Source organism: Salmo trutta, chromosome 4 (assembly GCF_901001165.1).
Source record: "Salmo trutta chromosome 4, fSalTru1.1, whole genome shotgun sequence".
In the NCBI taxonomy this organism is placed as follows: domain Eukaryota; kingdom Metazoa; phylum Chordata; class Actinopteri; order Salmoniformes; family Salmonidae; genus Salmo; species Salmo trutta.
In genome coordinates this window covers 62,653,107-62,673,628 of record NC_042960.1, presented here as the reverse complement: position 1 = coordinate 62,673,628, position 20,522 = coordinate 62,653,107, and the positions used below count along the sequence as shown (strand labels likewise).

At 43.6% G+C, this 20,522-nt stretch overlaps 1 protein-coding gene across 1 annotated transcript in view; it reads right to left on the bottom strand.

The window, feature by feature from the left end:
* Positions 1-1,345: 1,345 nt before the first annotated feature.
* Positions 1,346-20,522, bottom strand: part of LOC115192813 (switch-associated protein 70) — a 30,149-nt gene continuing 10,972 nt past the window's right edge. Inside the window, exons 3-12 of the mRNA XM_029751683.1 lie at positions 19,129-19,302; positions 17,975-18,202; positions 17,449-17,595; positions 16,797-16,905; positions 16,178-16,359; positions 8,844-8,951; positions 5,121-5,287; positions 3,009-3,207; positions 2,566-2,662; positions 1,346-2,383 (exon numbers count right to left, since the gene is read on the bottom strand). Of these exons, the coding sequence (XP_029607543.1) occupies positions 2,265-2,383; positions 2,566-2,662; positions 3,009-3,207; positions 5,121-5,287; positions 8,844-8,951; positions 16,178-16,359; positions 16,797-16,905; positions 17,449-17,595; positions 17,975-18,202; positions 19,129-19,302 (1,530 nt within the window). The 3' untranslated portion in view covers positions 1,346-2,264. The remainder of the gene's footprint in view (positions 2,384-2,565; positions 2,663-3,008; positions 3,208-5,120; positions 5,288-8,843; positions 8,952-16,177; positions 16,360-16,796; positions 16,906-17,448; positions 17,596-17,974; positions 18,203-19,128; positions 19,303-20,522) is intronic.

The following is a 20,522-nucleotide window of genomic DNA, read 5'->3' as shown; positions in this document are numbered from 1 at the left end:
GGTGAATTAAATAGTTCATATTGTGGAGAACAGATTAGCTTGATTGATTGGCTTTTGAGAGTTTGGGATGTTTAGAGTTTACACCTGTTTAGAGTTTATTTTTCCCTCCATCTCTTTGTTTTTTCACTTGACCTGCTGCCCCTTTGCAGCCAAAGAATAAGTTGCGTCACCACTTACTAGAAGAGGCCCTTCGGGATCTTCTAGTCCAGAGATTTTGGCCAGAAAAGCTATGAAAACGATATTTATTTAAAATATGAAAGAATGTTAAAGTTTTTCAGCAAATAAATACTAAACAATGCAGATAATATTGGTTTACACAGGCAGCCCAATTCTGATCTTTTGACCAATCAGGTTAGCTCTTTCTACAATAATTGGGCAAAAGATCAGAAGTGGGCTGCCTGTGTAAACGTAGACGTAAGGAGAAGACAAGAATCTATTTTATTTTGGAAAGTGGCGGGTTTGTGCAGTGAAGTAATGGAAATATCGAAACATCCCTGAAGACACGCATGTGCGCATGCACACACATACAGTTGACAGCATAACAGGTTGTATTCATGACATAGTTTACTTAAATGAATGTTGTAGGGATCATCAACTAGATTCAGCCGCGGGACAATTTTTTCTTTAGCGAATGGTCGGAACATAATTACAGATAAATGGTAGACTGGAAATTGACCGCAAGAAGCCCAAACATATCTAATATTTGACTAAAACATAATTTCAAAACTTGCTTACATTTGTATACTATCATATCTCTATTATGCATGGGAATACTTGGGAACAGATTTCCTAAATTACAATCACCTGGAGCTGATTATTTTTAGTCTTTTATGTCCAACCATTAAAAAAAAATATTCAAATTTTAAAAAACATTTTTTTGGGGCTCAAAACTTGGGAGGCCAAAAAAAAGCCTGCGGGCCACCAGCTGGGGTACGCTTTTGTAGGAGATGACAACCAACGATGTATAGCCTTGCCTTTTCTGAAACTATTGTGTCCCCTGGAGGACATCATTTCAAACAACCATACTAGTCCTGTTGTATCGCTGGCAGCGTCATTTCAACTGCAGAGACTGGGTTCTTATTTCTTTCAGTGGTGGACGGCTGAGGGGAGGACGGCTCATAATAATGGCTGGAACTGAGCTAATAGAATGACATCAAACACATGGAAACCATGAGTTTGATACCATTCCACTCCAACCATTATCACGAGCCCGTCCTCCCCAATTAAGGCGCCACCAACCTCTTGTGATGTCTATTGTGTTATGAACATTGTTAAATTATATATTAATAATCAGTTGATAGAGAACAGATGTGTAACTACTTGCAACGATTGTACAAAACTACTGTTTAAAGATTGATGTAATGTTTTATTACAGAGTTCTGTATTAAGCGATTTACACACATTAAAGAATAGAAAATACCAAAAGTTCAACAACAACTATATCCCCCAAGATCATGGTTCTGGCACCGGGGTACAAAGCCCTGTAATTTGCTAGCAACAATGCTTCAAGTGTAATGTTGCAAAATGCCCTGTTTCTTACAGAATGTGTACACAAAAATGACATGAAATACTGAGAGCAGTACAGTATGATGGCTAGTTATTGAGATAAGCTCCGGTCATTTGATTTTCATGAATTGTCCTTTCATGATGTTATCATGGAGTTTTGTTCATACTTACATGGGCTATTTAAGCGCTATAAATTCTATCACTTTGGCAATGGAACCAAAAACAGTCATCCTAAAACTATGCAAGCTGTAGTTTTAACATTTAAAAAAGACAAACAACTGAAATCTTAGGAAAAATTGAAATACGCCAAAACACGCTCAAAAACATTTTGATAAAAACGACTCCACTTTCCCAAACATACATTTATTAGTGTCAAGTGTGCAGCTCCTTTTATTCCTTCATATGAAAGCAATTTTAATCTGGCTGTTCATTTCCCTCTAAGGCTATCCAGGTAGTATCAAGATCTGTGCAGCACCTGCTCTGAACTAGGTTGTGTTCATTAGGGGACGCAATAGAAAACATTTCAAAACGCTTTGCAACAGAAAACAAAAATGAGCCTTTCGTATTGGACAGGTTCAGGTAGGCCCTCGCCGTTTCCTAATGAACACAACCCTGGTGTCTGTGTATAAACAAGCCTGTCTTCCCTGTTTTCTTTTGAGTTGGTCAACGAATGCTGAAGACGCAACTTGGCACACTGAGGGCAACATTGCATCAATGTTCCAGCAACCATGAGTGTGTTGAACGTAGGAAAGGGGGCTCTACTGGTTCTCGGCGGGTTGGCTCTTCCTCTCCTGCCAGTCTTTCTTCCGCAAGCTCAGTTCTGCCTCAGTGAAGGCCGCTGGGCCCCAGTTAGTGATTTTCTGAGGCCCCTTCGAACCTGAGAAAACAAATCAGAAAGTTCACACATCAGTGCAAAGGAAAGTAAATGAGGAAAGGAAGCCACTTTACATTACTGAGATGCACCCAGAGAGGGTGAACAAAAAACAACACAACAGAGAGAAGAATGAAGAGAGTACTGATAAAAGGAGGAAAGTGTACAGTAATATAGTGTTGTGTTACCTGGTTGAACGAGGCGGACTAATCCCTCATGGTGGGCCACTTTATGTTTCCAGGTCCTGGTGTTATTTGCTGCATCCTCCAGTTTCTGCACTACCTCCTGTGACAAACAAAGAAAATACGATATCAGTTGTTTTTTTGATAGTGAAACAGGACAATCCATGGCTCATCTGTAGACCTCTACTGCCACCTACAATTGTCATCTGGTACTATTTGCTTCACAAGGCACCCACTGTTCTAGCACCCCCTACATGTATAATTAGGTATTGTTCTAGCACCACAAAAAATGTATTGTTCTAGCCTCACACAGCATCCCTGTTCCAGCAGAACAAAATGAGTCCTACTCCTGACTGAAAATAATTGAGAATCTTTGTTCAAAGTACATTTTAGTCCAGAAATAGGCCGTGAATCTTTGTCCTAGAAACCGGCCCTAAAACATGTCTCACCTGGTACTGCTCCAGTGCCCCCTGCCTCTCTTTCTCTAGCTGCTCCAGCTGCAGCATGGCGGCCTGCAGGGCATTCTCCTTGGCTGTTCCCTCCTTCCGCAGCTCCTGCTTCTCCACTTCTGTCTCAGAGATGGCCCTCTGCTGGTGGAGGTGGATCTGTTCCAGCTCAGCCCGCTTGACAGCCTCCTCCTCTAGTAACCTGGAGAGACGTACTTTAAGTACAGGGAACAGCCTCCTCCTATAGTAACCTGGAGAGACATACTTTAAGTACAGGGAACAGCCTCCTCCTCTAGTAACCTGGAGAGACGTACTTTAAATACAGGGAACAGCCTCCTCCTCTAGTAACCTGGAGAGACGTACTTTAAATACAGGGAACAGCCTCCTCTAGTAACCTGGAGAGACGTACTTTAAATACAGGGAACAGTCTCCTCTAGTAACCTGGAGAGACGTACTTTAAATACAGGGAACAGCCTCCTCTAGTAACCTGGAGAGACGTACTTTAAATACAGGGAACAGTCTCCTCTAGTAACCTGGAGAGACGTACTTTAAGTACAGGGAACAGCCTCCTCTAGTAACCTGGAGAGACGTACTTTAAATACAGGGAACAGCCTCCTCCTCTAGTAACCTGGAGAGACGTACTTTAAATGCAGGGAACAGTCTCCTCTAGTAACCTGGAGAGACGTACTTTAAATACAGGGAACAGTCTCCTCTAGTAACCTGGAGAGACGTACTTTAAATACAGGGAACAGTCTCCTCTAGTAACCTGGAGAGACGTACTTTAAATACCGGGAACAGCCTCCTCCTATAGTAACCTGGAGAGACGTACTTTAAATACAGGGAACAGTCTCCTCTAGTAACCTGGAGAGACGTACTTTAAATACAGGGAACAGTCTCCTCTAGTAACCTGGAGAGACGTACTTTAAGTACAGGGAACAGTCTCCTCTAGTAACCTGGAGAGACGTACTTTAAATACAGGGAACAGCCTCCTCCTCTAGTAACCTGGAGAGATGTACTTTAAATACAGGGAACAGCCTCCTCCTCTAGTAACCTGGAGAGACGTACTTTAAATACAGGGAACAGTCTCCTCTAGTAACCTGGAGAGACGTACTTTAAATACAGGGAACAGCCTCCTCCTCTAGTAACCTGGAGAGACGTACTTTAAATACAGGGAACAGCCTCCTCCTCTAGTAACCTGGAGAGACGTACATTAAGTACAGGGAACAGTCTCCTCTAGTAACCTGGAGAGACGTACTTTAAATACAGGGAACAGTCTCCTCTAGTAACCTGGAGAGACGTACTTTAAGTACAGGGAACAGTCTCCTCCTCTAGTAACCTGGAGAGACGTACTTTAAATACAGGGAACAGCCTCCTCTAGTAACCTGGAGAGACGTACTTTAAGTACAGGGAACAGTCTCCTCTAGTAACCTGGAGAGACGTACTTTAAATACAGGGAACAGCCTCCTCTAGTAACCTGGAGAGACGTACTTTAAATACAGGGAACAGTCTCCTCTAGTAACCTGGAGAGACGTACTTTAAATACAGGGAACAGTCTCCTCTAGTAACCTGGAGAGACGTACTTTAAGTACAGGGAACAGTCTCCTCTAGTAACCTGGAGAGACGTACTTTAAATACAGGGAACAGTCTCCTCTAGTAACCTGGAGAGACGTACTTTAAGTACAGGGAACAGTCTCCTCTAGTAACCTGGAGAGACGTACTTTAAGTACAGGGAACAGTCTCCTCTAGTAACCTGGAGACAGAGGAAGGAAGGGTGTCTGGACGGGAGGGACTGTTGCCTATGTCTATGTAGGAAACATGTAGATGCCTTGGTGTGTGTGTGTGGCCCCCTTGTGTCTCAGTGTATCCACAGAAACAGAATTGTGTGTGTGTCACCCTCTTCCACACTGACTCACTCCACTTACAGTGACTCAGTCAGAGAGACAATCAAGTCCATCAATTCATCTCAAGAGTGTGCATGCGTGCCTATGTACAGTATATGCGTGCCTATGTACAGTATATGCGTGCCTATGTACAGTATATGCGTGCCTATGTACAGTATATGCGTGCCTATGTACAGTATATGCCTGCCTATGTGTCTGTGTGTGGAGCACCGACCGGGCCTGGAGCCTGCGGACCGTCTCCTCGTCCTGCCTGGCACGTTTCTCGTCCTCCAGGGCGTCCTCCAGGCGGTGGTACATGTCCTCCAGCTCATGGACGCGCTGCAGGTACTGCTCCAGCTCACTGGACTTCTGGGCCACCTGCTCCTCCATCTCCTGTCGCACCTGAAGACCAGCAACAAGACAATGTAGAAATAACTGCAGTTCACCTGAAGACCAGCAACAAGACAGTGTAGAAAGAACTGCAGTTCACCTGAAGACCAGCAACAAGACAATGTAGAAAGAACACCACAGTTCACCTGAAGACCAGCAACAAGACAATGTAGAAAGAGCACCACAGTTCACCTGAAGACCAGCAACAAGACAATGTAGAAAGAGCACCACAGTTCACCTGAAGACCAGCAACAGGACAATGTAGAAAGAGCACCACAGTTCACCTGAAGACCAGCAACAAGACAATGTAGAAAGAGCACCAAAGTCCACCTGAAGACCAGCAACAAGACAATGTAGAAAAAGCACCACAGTCCACCTGAAGACCAGCAACAAGACAATGTAGAAAGAGCACCACAGTCCACCTGAAGACCGGCAAGAAGACAATGTAGAAAGAACTGCAGTTCACCTGAAGACCAGCATCAAGACAATGTAGAAAGAGCACTACAGTTCTCTAAAACTAAATCTATTGGTGCTCTTGGACCTGAGGAGTCAGTGCTTAGTAGGTTATAGCACTGATAGAAGGGGTCGGTTGGTTAGCAACAAAACCAACGTGTGCACAACTATGGAGAAAAACAGACAGAGTTGGCTTAAGACTGTTGACAACAGGAAAAGTATATTTCGTCTCCAAATGTTTCTTGAAAACATACATTTGCACAATGAGCACTTGTTGTCTCTCAAATATCTTGTTACAGTTGGTTAGATAGCTAGCGAATCCGTCAAAACAAGACATGGTATCAATAACGAAAGTATGTGGACACCTGCTCGTCAAACATTTCATTTCAAAATCATTTGCTGCTATAACAGCCTCCACTCTTCTGGAAAGGCTTTCCACTAGATGTTGGAACATGGCTGCGGGGACTTGCTTCCATTCAGCCACAGGTGCATTAGTGAGGTTGGGCACTGATGTTGGCAATTAGGCCTGGCTTGCAGTCGGCTTTCCAATTCATCCCAAAGGTGTTCAATAAAGTTGAGGTCAGGGCTTTGTCCAGGCCAGTCAAGTTCTTCCACACCGATCTCGACAAACCATTTCTGTATGGACCTCAATTTGTGCACGGGGACATTGTCATGCTGAAACAGGAAAGGGCTTTCCCCAAACTGTTGCCACAAAGTTGGAAGCAAAGAATCGTCTAGAATGTCATTGTATGCTGTAGCGTTAAGATTTCCCTTCACTGGATCTAAGGAGCATAGCCCGAACCATGAAAAACAGCCCCAGAACATTATTCCTCCTCCACCAAACTTTACAGTTGGCACTATGCATTGGGGCAGGTAGCTTTCTCCTGGCATCCACCAAACCCAGATTCATCTGTCAGACTGCCAGATGGTGAAGAGTGATTGATCACTCCAGAGAATGCGTTTCCACTGCTCCAGAGTCCAATGGCAGCAAGCTTTACACCACTCCAGCTGACGCTTAGCATTGCGAATGGTGATTTTAGGTTTGTGTGCGGCTGCTCGGCCATGGAAACCCATTTCATGAAGCTCCCGACGTACAGGTCTTGTGCTGACATTGCTTCCAGAGGCAGTTTGAAACTCGGTAGTGAGTGTTGCAACCGAGGACAGATGATTTTTACGCACTTTAACACTCAGCGGTCCTGTTCTGTGAGCTTGAGTGGCCTACCACTTCGAAGCTGAGTCGTTGTTGTTCCTAGACGTTTCCACTTCACAATAAGAGTACTTACAGTTGTCCGGGGCAGTTCTAGCAGGGCAGAAATTTGATGAACTAAATTGTTGTAAAGGTGGCATCCTATGACAGTGCCACGTTGAAAGTCACTGAGCTCTTCAGTAACGCCATTCTACTGCCAATGTTTGTCTATTGAGATTGCAAGGATGTGTGCTCAATTTTATACTCCTGTCAGCAACAGGTGTGGCTGAAATAGCCCGAATCCACTAATTTGAAGGGGTGTCCACATACTTTTGTTTATATAGTGTAAAACGGGCTGAAACGAGCGACCTACAATTCCCACATGGCAGCTTCTTGTCCTTGTTGCCAGCTATTTGACCATTCATTGATGCACGTTGTCAGCCAAGCAGTCTATTTAACTCACTTATTGAATCTAATATGGCTGAACTATCCCTTTAATGTAACTAATTTAACCCATTGCATCTTCTCTTTCACATATTTATTGGAGACCCATTGTATGTTATCACCACTCATTTGATTTTGTATCCTATGCCCACTAACTTCCTACCATTCAGTCCTACCCTTCACGCTATGAAAATGAATTATGTGATGATTGGAAACACTTTCCATCGCTAATGCCAATCTGTAAACATTCCGTTCTTTTTTTATACATATAACAAAGAAAAGAGGAAGCAACCCTTCTGGATACTTCCTGAAACAGAGCAGACATTGGCCTGAGATAATGAAATAATGTAACACCTTATTAAGCTGAGAGAAATAAATGTGAAACCTTATTGATGGTAGTACTATGAACGGAGGATGACATTTATAAAGTCTGTCAGTAGGATGTGTGGAATAAATGTCAAAGGTTATGAGCTAAGGGGTACAGATGGGAGGATGAAAGAACTAGAAAGTTGCAATCATTTTCATGGACCCAAGAATTGACTGAATAAATTAAGAGAAAATGCTGAAGAAGCTGAATCTGTGGTTAGGGACAACTTCTACCTACTCATTGAAGTCTCACAGGGTGCAGGACAACTTCTACCTACTCATTGAAGTCTCACATGGTGCAGGACAACTTCTACCTACTCATTGAAGTCTCACATGGTGCAGGACAACTTCTACCTACTCATTGAAGTCTAACATGGTGCAGGACAACTTCTACCTACTCATTGAAGTCTCACATGGTGCAGGACAACTTCTACCTACTCATTGAAGTCTCACATGGTGCAGGACAACTTCTACCTACTCATTGAAGTCTCACATGGTGCAGGACAACTTCTACCTACTCATTGAAGTCTCACATGGTGCAGGACAACTTCTACCTACTCATTGAAGTCTCACAGGGTGCAGGACAACTTCTACCTACTCATTGAAGTCTCACATGGTGCAGGACAACTTCTACCTACTCATTGAAGTCTCACATGGTGCAGGACAACTTCTACCTACTCATTGAAGTCTCACATGGTGCAGGACAACTTCTACCTACTCATTGAAGTCTCACAGGGTGCAGGACAACTTCTACCTACTCATTGAAGTCTCACATGGTGCAGGACAACTTCTACCTACTCATTGAAGTCTCACATGGTGCAGGACAACTTCTACCTACTCATTGAAGTCTCACATGGTGCAGGACAACTTCTACCTACTCATTGAAGTCTCACAGGGTGCAGGACAACTTCTACCTACTCATTGAAGTCTCACAGGGTGCAGTGTGTATCTGTAGTTCTGAAGTAGCCAAAAATTAGCCAACTAAAAGTGTGAGGGGCAATTTTGTTAAAGTCAATTAAGTAGCCGGCCACATAAGGGGTAGTAGTCAGCGGTGGGTGTAGTTTACAGTACAAACATATTCTCCTTTGACCGCTAAATTGTGAGTAGCTAGGTAGGTACCATTTTCTCCCTCTCCAGGTCCATCCTGTAGCGATCCTGTTGTTCAGTCTGGGTCTGCAGGCGGATCCTCTCCTCCTCCGCCGCGTTGGTAGCCGCTTCCTCTAGTTTCTGACCAATAGCAGAGGGGACAGTCGTTACATAATTGACAACAGATACACAATCTTCTCTCCGTCAAAGTTGATTGCGTTTCTGAATTTAAAATCCCTTCCTGAATTGAAAATTAAATCTACCCAGTGCAATGCATGAACAAAATTCTTAACCTAAGCTAATGGATATGCGGCTTTGTAAACAAAACTAATCTGAAAAGCTCCTAAAGAGGAATTGCAAGCACAGCACTGACGTCTGACTTGTCGTCGCAGCACAAAAAAAAACTTATTGTAAAGATTTCCCAATGTCATCTTGAGCTGACAATGCATAGAAAGTAATATATCTTAGTGAGTTGTATATTTCTTTTCTTTCTAAATGAGCTGTTTTTACTCAACTGTTTTTAGAAGGGGCATTATTTAGTTGGTACATCCATTTTTGGACTTTAATTGTAATTTTATGTACACAGTGACTATTGAAAAAAAATGACTTAGATGCCTAATGAGCTTAGTTCAACTGTCATACCCCCATCAGAACCCAAAATCTAAGTTTGTTTTACTCCATTGTTTGTAAACAATGTAAATGTAAATCAACATTGTGTGCAGACTCAAAACATGGTTAAAACCATTCTTTTGATCTGACAGATGGTCAGTCCCTGCATCCATAGCTCTGTCTATGAATTTGAGAGTGGTTACATTTCTACAGCCCCATGGCTCAGGTGTTTGCCAACACAGCGGCAGGGTCATTTTGTTATGTTTGAACTGCAGATTTCCCCTTGGTTGTTAAATTGGTGATTCCTCTAACATTTGACTCTTTCCATGCAGCTGTGACTTGTCATTTGACCTTTCTCGTTCGTTACTCACTCACCATGGCAGGCTAGTGTGAAGTGACCAGCCAATCACAGTGGCTATTGTGTACACGTGAATCCAAGGTTAAAAGGTTTAAAGGGGGTTGACCCTCAATCTCCAGTCCTGTGTGTATCAGAGAGTACGAGAGACGGGGACTTGTTGCACCTCAATGGGAGAATGTCCAAACATTCATTGTGCCTCTACTCCGATGCATAATGAATGAACAACAAAGAGAGATTGTTTCCTCAGTAAATCCAATGATTGTCCACGGCTACACTATATGTGTTACATTGGACAATAAAGTTGTATTGTTGTATTGCAAGTCTCGTGTGAGTTTGTCCAAATTAATTGTCAAGGGTCTCATCTATAAGAGCTCAGCTACAATGGGTATTGAGGACAAGAACTGGTATTGGAATGTACAGCACAATCTCTCTACCAATCTCTACAGCGTGAATAAAACATTTTTTTGTTAGAACTATAACAGTGAAATGCAATGACCACATAAGACAACATTTATGAATGTTATTTCACTCATAACTGGAACTGCCTTGTTAGTATAATCAGCTCAATAGGAGAATATTGTCACTATGTATTCCATGTTGGTTTGTTAGTATAATCAGCTCAATAGGAGAATATGGTCACTATGTATTCCATGTTGGTTTGTTAGTATAATCAGCTCAATAGGAGAATATGGTCACTATGTATTCCATGTTGGTTTGTTAGTATAATCAGCTCAATAGGAGAATATTGTCACTATGTATTCCATGTTGGTTTGTTAGTATAATCAGCTCAATAGGAGAATAATATGGTCACTATGTATTCCATGTTGGTTTGTTAGTATAATCAGCTCAATAGGAGAATATTGTCACTATGTATTCCATGTTGGTTTGTTAGTATAATCAGCTCAACAGGAGAATATGGTCACTATGTATTCCATGTTGGTTTGTTAGTATAATCAGCTCAATAGGAGAATATGGTCACTATGTATTCCATGTTGGTTTGTTAGTATAATCAGCTCAACAGGAGAATATGGTCACTATGTATTCCATGTTGGTTTGTTAGTATAATCAGCTCAACAGGAGAATATGGTCACTATGTATTCCATGTTGGTTTGTTAGTATAATCAGCTCAACAGGAGAATATTGTCACTATGTATTCCATGTTGGTTTGTTAGTATAATCAGCTCAATAGGAGAATATGGTCACTATGTATTCCATGTTGGTTTGTTAGTATAATCAGCTCAATAGGAGAATATGGTCACTATGTATTCCATGTTGGTTTGTTAGTATAATCAGCTCAATAGGAGAATATGGTCACTATGTATTCCATGTTGGTTTGTTAGTATAATCAGCTCAATAGGAGAATATGGTCACTATGTATTCCATGTTGGTTTGTTAGTATAATCAGCTCAACAGGAGAATATGGTCACTATGTATTCCATGTTGGTTTGTTAGTATAATCAGCTCAACAGGAGAATATTGTCACTATGTATTCCATGTTGGTTTGTTAGTATAATCAGCTCAATAGGAGAATATGGTCACTATGTATTCCATGTTGGTTTGTTAGTATAATCAGCTCAATAGGAGAATATGGTCACTATGTATTCCATGTTGGTTTGTTAGTATAATCAGCTCAATAGGAGAATATGGTCACTATGTATTCCATGTTGGTTTGTTAGTATAATCAGCTCAACAGGAGAATATGGTCACTATGTATTCCATGTTGGTTTGTTAGTATAATCAGCTCAACAGGAGAATATTGTCACTATGTATTCCATGTTGGTTTGTTAGTATAATCAGCTCAATAGGAGAATATGGTCACTATGTATTCCATGTTTGTTTGTTGATTAGTGAAATGAGGAAACATCTCATTTAAGTGACATTTCATCTGCAATTAGAGACCCAACTGAGCAGCGATAATTGGATTTAAACTGTCAATAAACTGCATCAGAAGTCCAGACTAAAGAATTTAATCAGGATTAAGAAGTACTGTACAATTTAAATCAGGATTAAGAGAGGTACTGCAGTTAGAAAAACGAGTTAAATAGAAGTGACAGCGCAAGACAGGGTAAGTTGAGCTGCGGGACAGGATAAGTTGAGCTGCGGGAAAGGATAAGGTGGGCTGAGCTGCGGGACAGGATGCGGTGAGCGGCGGGACAGGATAAGGTGGGCTGGGGGACAGGATAAGTTGAGCTGTGGGACAGGATAACGTGGGCTGAGCTGCGGGACAGGATAAGGTGGGCTGAGCTGCGGGACAGGATAAGTTGAGCTGCGGGACAGGATAAGGTGGGCTGAGCTGCGGGACAGGATAAGTTGAGCTGCGGGACAGGATAAGGTGAGCTACGGGACAGGATAAGGTGAGCTGCGGGACAGGATAAGGTGAGCTGCGGGACAGGATAAGGTGGGCTGAGCTGCGGGACAGGATAAGGTGGGCTGCGCTGCGGGACAGGATAAGTTGAGCTGCGGGACAGGATAAGTTGAGCTGCGGGACAGGATAAGTTGAGCTGTGGGACAGGATAGGTGGGCTGAGCTGCGGGACAGGATAAGGTGGGCTAAGCTGCGGGACAGGATAAGGTAAGCTGAGCTGCGGGACAGGATAAGGTGGGCTGAGCTGCGGGACAGGATAAGGTGGGCTGAGCTGCGGGACAGGATAAGGTGGGCTGAGCTGCGGGACAGGATAAGGTGAGCTGAGCTGCGGGACAGGATAAGGTGGGCTGAGCTGCGGGACAGGATAAGGTAAGCTGAGCTGCAGGACAGGATAAGGTGTGCTGAGTTGCGGGACAGGGGTGAGCTGCGGGACAGGGGTGAGCTGGGCTGGGCTGCGGGACAGGGGTGAGCTGAGCTGAGCTACGGGACAGCGGTGAGCTGAGCTGAGGGACAGCGGTGAGCTGGGCTGAGCTGTGGGACAGGGGTGAGCTGGGCTGAGCTGTGGGACAGGGGTGAGCTGGGCTGAGCTGCGGGACAGGGGTGAGCTGGGCTGAGCTGTGGGACAGGGGTGAGCTGCGCTGAGCTGCGGGACAGGGGTGAGCTGGGCTGAGCTGCGGGACAGGGGTGAGCTGAGCTGCGGGACAGGGGTGAGCTGGGCTGAGCTGCGGGACAGGGGTGAGCTGGGCTGAGCTGCGGGACAGGGGTGAGCTGAGCTCCGGGACAGGGGTGAGCTGAGCTGCGGGACAGGGGAAGGCTGAGCTGCGGGACAGGGGTGAGCTGAGCTGCGGGACAGGGGTGAGCTGAGCTGCGGGACAGTTTGACCACTACCTTTTAAAACAATGTCTAGCTTTATTTCCCAAACACAATTCCACCTAATCACAACTGCTTTCTTGTCTTTTAATCATTTTAAGCATCTTTTAACACAGGTTTAACACCTAACAAACACTTTGTACATTTTAGTCGCTGGGATATGAGGTAACAGGGCCTTGCATTACACCTGGGAAGCAAACACTTCAATTCGCTCAACTTGACATTGACTCAACTTACCCCATGGGAAACATTTGTACTATTTTAGCGCACACAGCCAAATGGTTGCACTTTCATGCTAGGTTTATGACCTCATGTTTAAGCTAGAGACCCCAACTGATGTAAAGCACCTTCAGAAAGTATTCACACTCCTTGACTTCTTCCACATTTTGTTTTGTTACCGCCTGAATTTTAAATTGATTAAATTTGTGTGTTTTTTTTGGGGCACTGGCCAACACACAATAACCCATTACGTCAAAGTGGAATTATGTTTTTCGAAAATTTTACAAATTCATTAAACACGTAAAGCTGAAATGTCTTTGAGTCAATAAGTATTCAACCACTTTGTTGTGGCAAGCCTAAATAAGTTAAGGAGTAGAAATGTACTTAACAAGTGGCATAATAAGTTACATGGACTCACTCTGTGTACAATAATAGTGTTTAACATGGTTTATGAATGACTACCTCATCTCTGTACCCCACACATAAAGTTACCTGACATTGAATATCCCTTTGAGCATGGTGAAGTTATTAGTTACACTTTGGATGGTGTGTCAACACACCCAGTCACTGTTTGGCCATAATGCCCATCGTTATGTTTGGAGGAAAAAGGGGGAGGCTTGCAAGCCGAAGAACACCATCCCAACCATGAAGCACGGGGGTGGCAGCATCATGTTGTGGGGGTGCTTTGCTGTAGGAGGGACTGGAGCACTTCACAAAATAGATGGCATCATGAGGCAGGAAAATGATGTGGATATATTGAAGCAACATCTCAAGACATCAGTCAGGAAGTTAAAGTTTGGTCGCAAATGGGTCTTCCAAATGGACAATGACCTCAAGCATACTTCCAAAGTTGTGGCAAAATGGCTTAAGGACAACAAAGTCAAGGTATTGGAGTGGCCATCGCAAAGCCCTGACCTCAATCCTATAGAACATTTGTGGGCAGAACTGAAAAAGCGTGCACGAGAAGGAAGCCTACAACCTGACTCAGTTACACCAGCTCTGTCAGGAGGAATGGGCCAAAATTCACCCAACTTATTGTGGGAGGCTTGTGGAAGGCTACCCGAAAAGCTTGACCCAAGTTAAACAATTTAAAGGCAACGCTACCAAATACTAATTGAGTGTACGTAAACTTCTGACCCACTGGGAATGTGATGAAAGAAATAAAAGCTGAAATAAATCATTCTCTCTACTATTATTCTGACATCTCACATTCTTAAAATAAAGTGGTGATTCTAACTGACCTAAGACAGGGAATTTTTACTAGGATTAAAATGTCAGGAATTGTGAAAAACAGTTTAAATGTATTTGGCTAAGGTGTATGTAAACTTCTGACTTCAACTGTATATAATAGGCGGTGTCAGAGGAAAGCCCATAAAATTGTCAGAGACTCACCCAAGTTATAGACCGTTTTCTCTGCTACCGCAAGACAAGCGGTACCGGAGCGCCTAGTCTAGGACCAAAAGGCTCCTCAACAGCTTCTACCCCCAAGCCATTAGACTGCTGAACAATTCATAAAAATCGCCACCGGACAATTTACATGGACACACACCACCACCCCCCAGCACTGTTGGTTAAGGGCTTGTAAGTAAGCATTTCACGGTAAAGTCTACACTTGTTGTATTTGGCGCATGTGGCAAATAAAGTTTGATTTGATGAATACTTTCTGAAGGCACTGTATTGAACAATCTACTTAGGTTTATATACAAGCATCACGAAACCTATAACAGTAAATTAATTTGACAGAATATTTTTGGGGAGCCTAACTTGCTTACCACTTTTCCATGTGTTTTTTTCCTTCACAGACCTGTTCCTAAATATTTGGTAAAATTATACATTTTGTGTATGGTTTCCTAGCAACAAGGGTTGCTCAACTTACCCCGCTCTCCCCTGCTGTTAGTATAACCATGTGTTAGTGTGGGTTTTCAGTGAATTAATGTAAACTATGAAGCTTCTCTGCATGTCCTGCAGTGCAGGACATTTTTAAGCAACAAAAGGGTGATCAAATTCAGAGCTTGCAGCTGTAGAGAGAAAACACTTTCCCTCTGCCTTCCCACAGTTTTGGGTGTTCCAGCAAACATACTCATGACTTCCAGTTAGTCTAACAGCACTAACAATCTTAGACTAACATGCTGACCAGACCGGACAAGTTGCGTGTGTGAGCGTCGCAAAATACATTTAGAAATCCATGTTATTCAATTATTGCACCCACACTGCTCACGTGCGCCAACGAACAGATCGCGCTGAAAGTCCTGCCTCTCCCATCTCCTCATTGCTTTATAGAAGCAGGTACCCACGTGCCATCTCCTCATTGGTTAAACCTACGTGGGTGATTGAAAGACAAAATGTTTTGCCGGTTGTCGTGGTAATACTATGAAAGTTTAGATGCCAATCACCATATAAGTTCATAGATGAAAAGCCTGGAAGGAGGAGAGATGACTAGAAACGATTCGGTTGACCATTTTATGTGTGGATTAATTGTCGGAGTAGAGGACCTTGTGCATTTCAGGTAAAATAACAACTCAATGTTTATATCCCAGGACAAATTAGCTAGCAACAGCAAGCTAGCTAAATAGGACAAATTAGTTAGCAAGTGCAAGCTAACTAGCTAAATTGCTATACATGTTTAATGCTTTTCGATCTGTCCCCAAATTAGTGTCATTGGTTCAGAGTTTGTTTTGATATTTTAACCTGCGTGTCGTGATCGCGTTTGGTGTAGGGGGAGAAAATACATTTATGTACGATAGCGCACGATGGCGCACGCGCACAGCCGGTTTGGGTTCCGTGTAAGAACCATTCACACCACCTTACTGTGCTGGCTTGGATGTTCTCTCTTCACATTGTTGATGCATAACTAGGCCAGCACAGTCTAGCTCAGCTCAGTAGTGTGAAACAGGCATAGTAGCAAAGGGAGGACTTTGACCGTTGTGAGTGGGCTGGCTGGGCTCACCTTCCTCATGGCCTCCAGTTGGTGCTGCTTGTTCTCGTTGGCCGTCTGCAGCTCCCTCATCCTGAGCTCCAGCTCCTCCTGCTCCGCTTGCTGTTTCTGCCTCAAATCCCGCCGCTTCTGAAGGGACTCGCGGTGTGGCACCGTCCGTCCCAACTGCAGCAGACTGAGACACATCTGGATGGCTGAGATGGAGAGGAGACATACCAGACAGGGGTCAGTTCCAAGGCTGGGAAATGTTCAGTATAGGCAAACGTTGTGGCACGTTGCAGATAGAAATGTGATGAGTAAAGCTGATAGGATTCCTTATTCTACATGTCGGAGAGGCATCTCTATTCTACATAACATATATCTATCTGAACATTCCACAATGTTGTGCTCTGCTGAACACCCCCCTGTACATATACCTATCAACCAAGTCTAAATGTCCAGTCCATGCTTTCCATAATACCAAAAGGAGATAAATTGCATGGTAAGAGAATTGTAAACTACAAGAGTAACATTACACAACAACAGGATTTGAAGTGCAAAAACAATATAATAAAAAAAAAATCAATGTATGAGTTATTTCATTTATGATGAAATATGAATGAAATATGAATGAAATATGTCCACGTCCTACCCTGAATCCATTCCTGTTTCCTCTTCTTATCCGACGCGTTGATCTCATAGCTTTTGTCAGAGCATTTGACATAGAACAGGCACTTCTTTCCTTCCTTATCCGGTAACGACTGCAAAGACAAATTCAGAAATAAATGTCACTCTTTCACATTTTAAATCCACTTCAATCAGTGTAGATGAAGGGGAGGAGATTTTTAAGCATTGAGACAATTGCAACATGGATTGTGTATGTGTGACGTTCAGAGGTTGAATGGGCACGACAAAATATTTAAGTGCCTTTGAACGAGGTATGGTAGTAGGTGCCAGGCAGGCACACCGGTTTGTGTCAAGAACTGCAATGCTGCAGGGTTTTTCACGCACAACAGTTTTCCGTGTGTATCAAGAATGGTCCACCACCCAAAGGACATACAGCCAACTTGACACAACTGTAGAAGCATTGGAGTCAACATGTGCCAGCATCCCTGTGGAACGCTTTCGACACCTTGTAGAGTCCATGCCCTGACAAATTGAGGCTGTTCTGAAGGCAAAAGGGGGTGCAACTCAATATTAGGGAGGTGTTTCTAATGTTTTCTACACTCAGTGTATATTACTAGTTAGGTTAAGGTGTAAAATTAATGTATGAGCCTTGTTTGTTGTTGTTTAGTGTTCCTTGCCTCGACACAGCAGTTCCCATCCAGCAGGATGTCGCCCTTCTTCTCAGCCAGGTCCTCGCTCACGTAGTAGGAGATGGAGTCGGGCCTCAGGAGGAACCAGCGCTCTGTCCAGTTTTTCCTCTTGTGGCCCTTTTTCATCATGTAGCCCTGCATCAAGAGAATAGAGTATGTTTCAGTCTTTTTTTTTTATCTGTCGGTTTGTGTTAATATCTGTGTTGAGATAATGGGATGGCTCCTGTCAGTTTAACTGCTTAGTTGACCACTGCACAGCCAACATGATGAGTTTGTGGTGTTGCATATGAGATTCTAATTGTCAATATTCATGTTGTCCCTATAACATGACTACTGCACTCGACTGACCATCGCTTTGGTGTTCTGTGTTTAAAAGCTCACTCCATGCTACAGTATTGCTAGTACATAACACGGGTCAACGCTATCCATCAATCACGGTCACATGGAGGGCGATAATGTGGTTGATGTCAACATCGTGCCAAGATATGGAGATATAAATGGGCCTGATGCCAACCTGTTTGAATACGTCAAGGATGAGCTCATGGAAGACCTCGGTGATGCCCATGGAGAGGGTCTGGCGGTCCATGCCCTTGCTGAAGGTGCCCCTGCCCACCAGGGTGATGAGCTCCCAGGCACTCAGACTCTGCTGCTTGATGCTCAGCTCTAACTTGTAGTCCTCAAAGCGCTCCTCCACCCAACTGCCACCCATGGCCTCCGTCAGCTTGCGCAGGAAGTACTCGATCTGAGGGAGGTTGGGAAGAGACAGACAGGTCAGCATACCCACACACCAACAAAGAAAATACCCATACTTCCTTTGAAGTGACACAATCTGTATGTTACAGTAGGGAAAGGGGGATACCTAGTCAGTTGTCCAACAATGTATTCAACTGAAATGTGTCTTCTGCATTTAACCCAACCCCTCTGAATCAGAGAGGTGCAGATGGCTGCCTTAATCGACGTCCACGTCTCCGGGGCCGGGGAACAGTGGGTTAACTGCCTTGTTCAGGGGCAAAACAACAGATTTTTACCTTGCCAGCTCGGGGATTCGATCCAGCAACCTTCCAGTTACTGGCCCAAGTCTCTAACCACTAGGCTACCTGCCACATGTGTTTATGTGGAATAATAAAAAGGAGTAATAATCCTCACAGCAATAATTATATGAAACTACACACAGTTTCCATTAATGACCTTATAATAAATCCTGCCGTGTTGTAATTTAACAGCAAGCTGCTAACTTCCTGTTCTGTGAGAGCTGTTTGGCAATGGTGATGGTCTTTCTCCAAAAGGAGTACATAAAATATAACAGTGGATCTGAAAAATACTTCTTTACCTATAACCTAGTCCCTTATTGTGACAGAGGTAAAGGTATCGTTGATACGGAAGAGGAAAATAATGTTATATCATGAGTTTCAGACTGATTATATGTACAACTGATTACTGATCTGTTAATAATCAAACTAAACTTTGCACAAAGTCAGGTTTGTGTTTGGACTAAATGTGCCAGCATTAGAGCCCAGGTCATGTTCATTAGGACACTTGACTGAAACGTTTTAAAACCTTTTACAACAGAAAATGGAAATTAGCGTTTCTTAATGGACGGTCCCTGCCTGTTTAAGTCGGTTTTCCTCTGTTTGGTGCCCAATGAACACAACCCCTGTCCAATCTCACCTCCTCAGTGACGATGGCCAGTGGGTATTTCTCTTCAGATAGGAAGTTGAAGATGCACCAGATCTTGAAAGCGTCTTCGTCAGAGATGAGGAGGTGGGTTCTGTTGAGGTTCTTACGGGCGCACAGGGTCCAGCACATTCTGTTAAAGTCCTGCCGGTCAAAGTTGTCCTGGACCTGCAATTAGGAACAGTCTCAGATCAGGTCACTTGGCTGAAGACTGGCATTTTTCATATGAGAAAAACACAACAAAGGCACAATAAGCCGACTCTGTACTAAGGACATCTTCACTCTTCTCTTTATACTACAGTTAAGGTTTAAAATGGCATGGAAGACCATACATTCAGTGTAGGTTTGATTAACACATGAATCAAACCAAATTCATAGGACAGAATGAAAGGAGAAACTTTGTTTTTCGTAAACAGCTGACCTGGCCACTATTATTAGCATTTTCACGCTAAAGTATCCAAAAACTGAATGATGTTATTTGGATAAGAAGAGCGAAATAGCTAATATAGTACCATTGACTTGTATTGGATTTGTGCCACAAATACTAAAATGTTAGCATCTGAAACAGTGGCCAGGTAAACAAAAACAAAGCATGGGTAGCTGTCGTATCTTGTCCATAGACTGCTTACAGGGTAAGGAAACCAATATGTCATTTTGTAATTTGGGTGAACGATCCCTTTAACATTTAGAGGGGGGGGATTCAATTGTTTGTAGGAACGGCACCATCTATTAGCAGCAACAGCATCATCTAGTGGTCAGAACCAGGTAATATCAGGATGCAGGACGGAACATAAACCTAACAACTACATTCACTATTTTCTCTGAACAGGGAAAAAAAAACAACACTAAATTCACTGAGAATTTATTACATAGGGATGAAGGGAAAAATTTGTCCAAGGTGCAGCTCCATTCCACTTGTTAAACAGAGAACTCCTACTATGTACTTGTTGTTGGGGTGGATTTGGCATGGGGAGTCCATGGGTGTTGGATTTGGCATGGGGAGTCCATGGGTGTTGGATTTGGCATGGGGAGTCCATGGGTGTTGGATTTGGCATGGGGAGTCCATGGGTGTTGGATTTGGCATGGGGAGTCCATGGGTGTTGGATTTGGCGTGGGGAGTCCATGGGTGTTGGATTTGGCGTGGGGAGTCCATGGGTGTTGGATTTGGCGTGGGGAGTCCATGGGTGTCGAATTTGGCGTGGGGAGTCCATGGGTGTCGGATTTGGCGTGGGGAGTCCATGGGTGTCGGATTTGGCGTGGGGAGTCCATGGGTGTCGGATTTGGCGTGGGGAGTCCATGGGTGTCGGATTTGGCGTGGGGAGTCCATGGGTGTCGGATTTGGCGTGGGGAGTCCATGGGTGTCGGATTTGGCGTGGGGAGTCCATGGG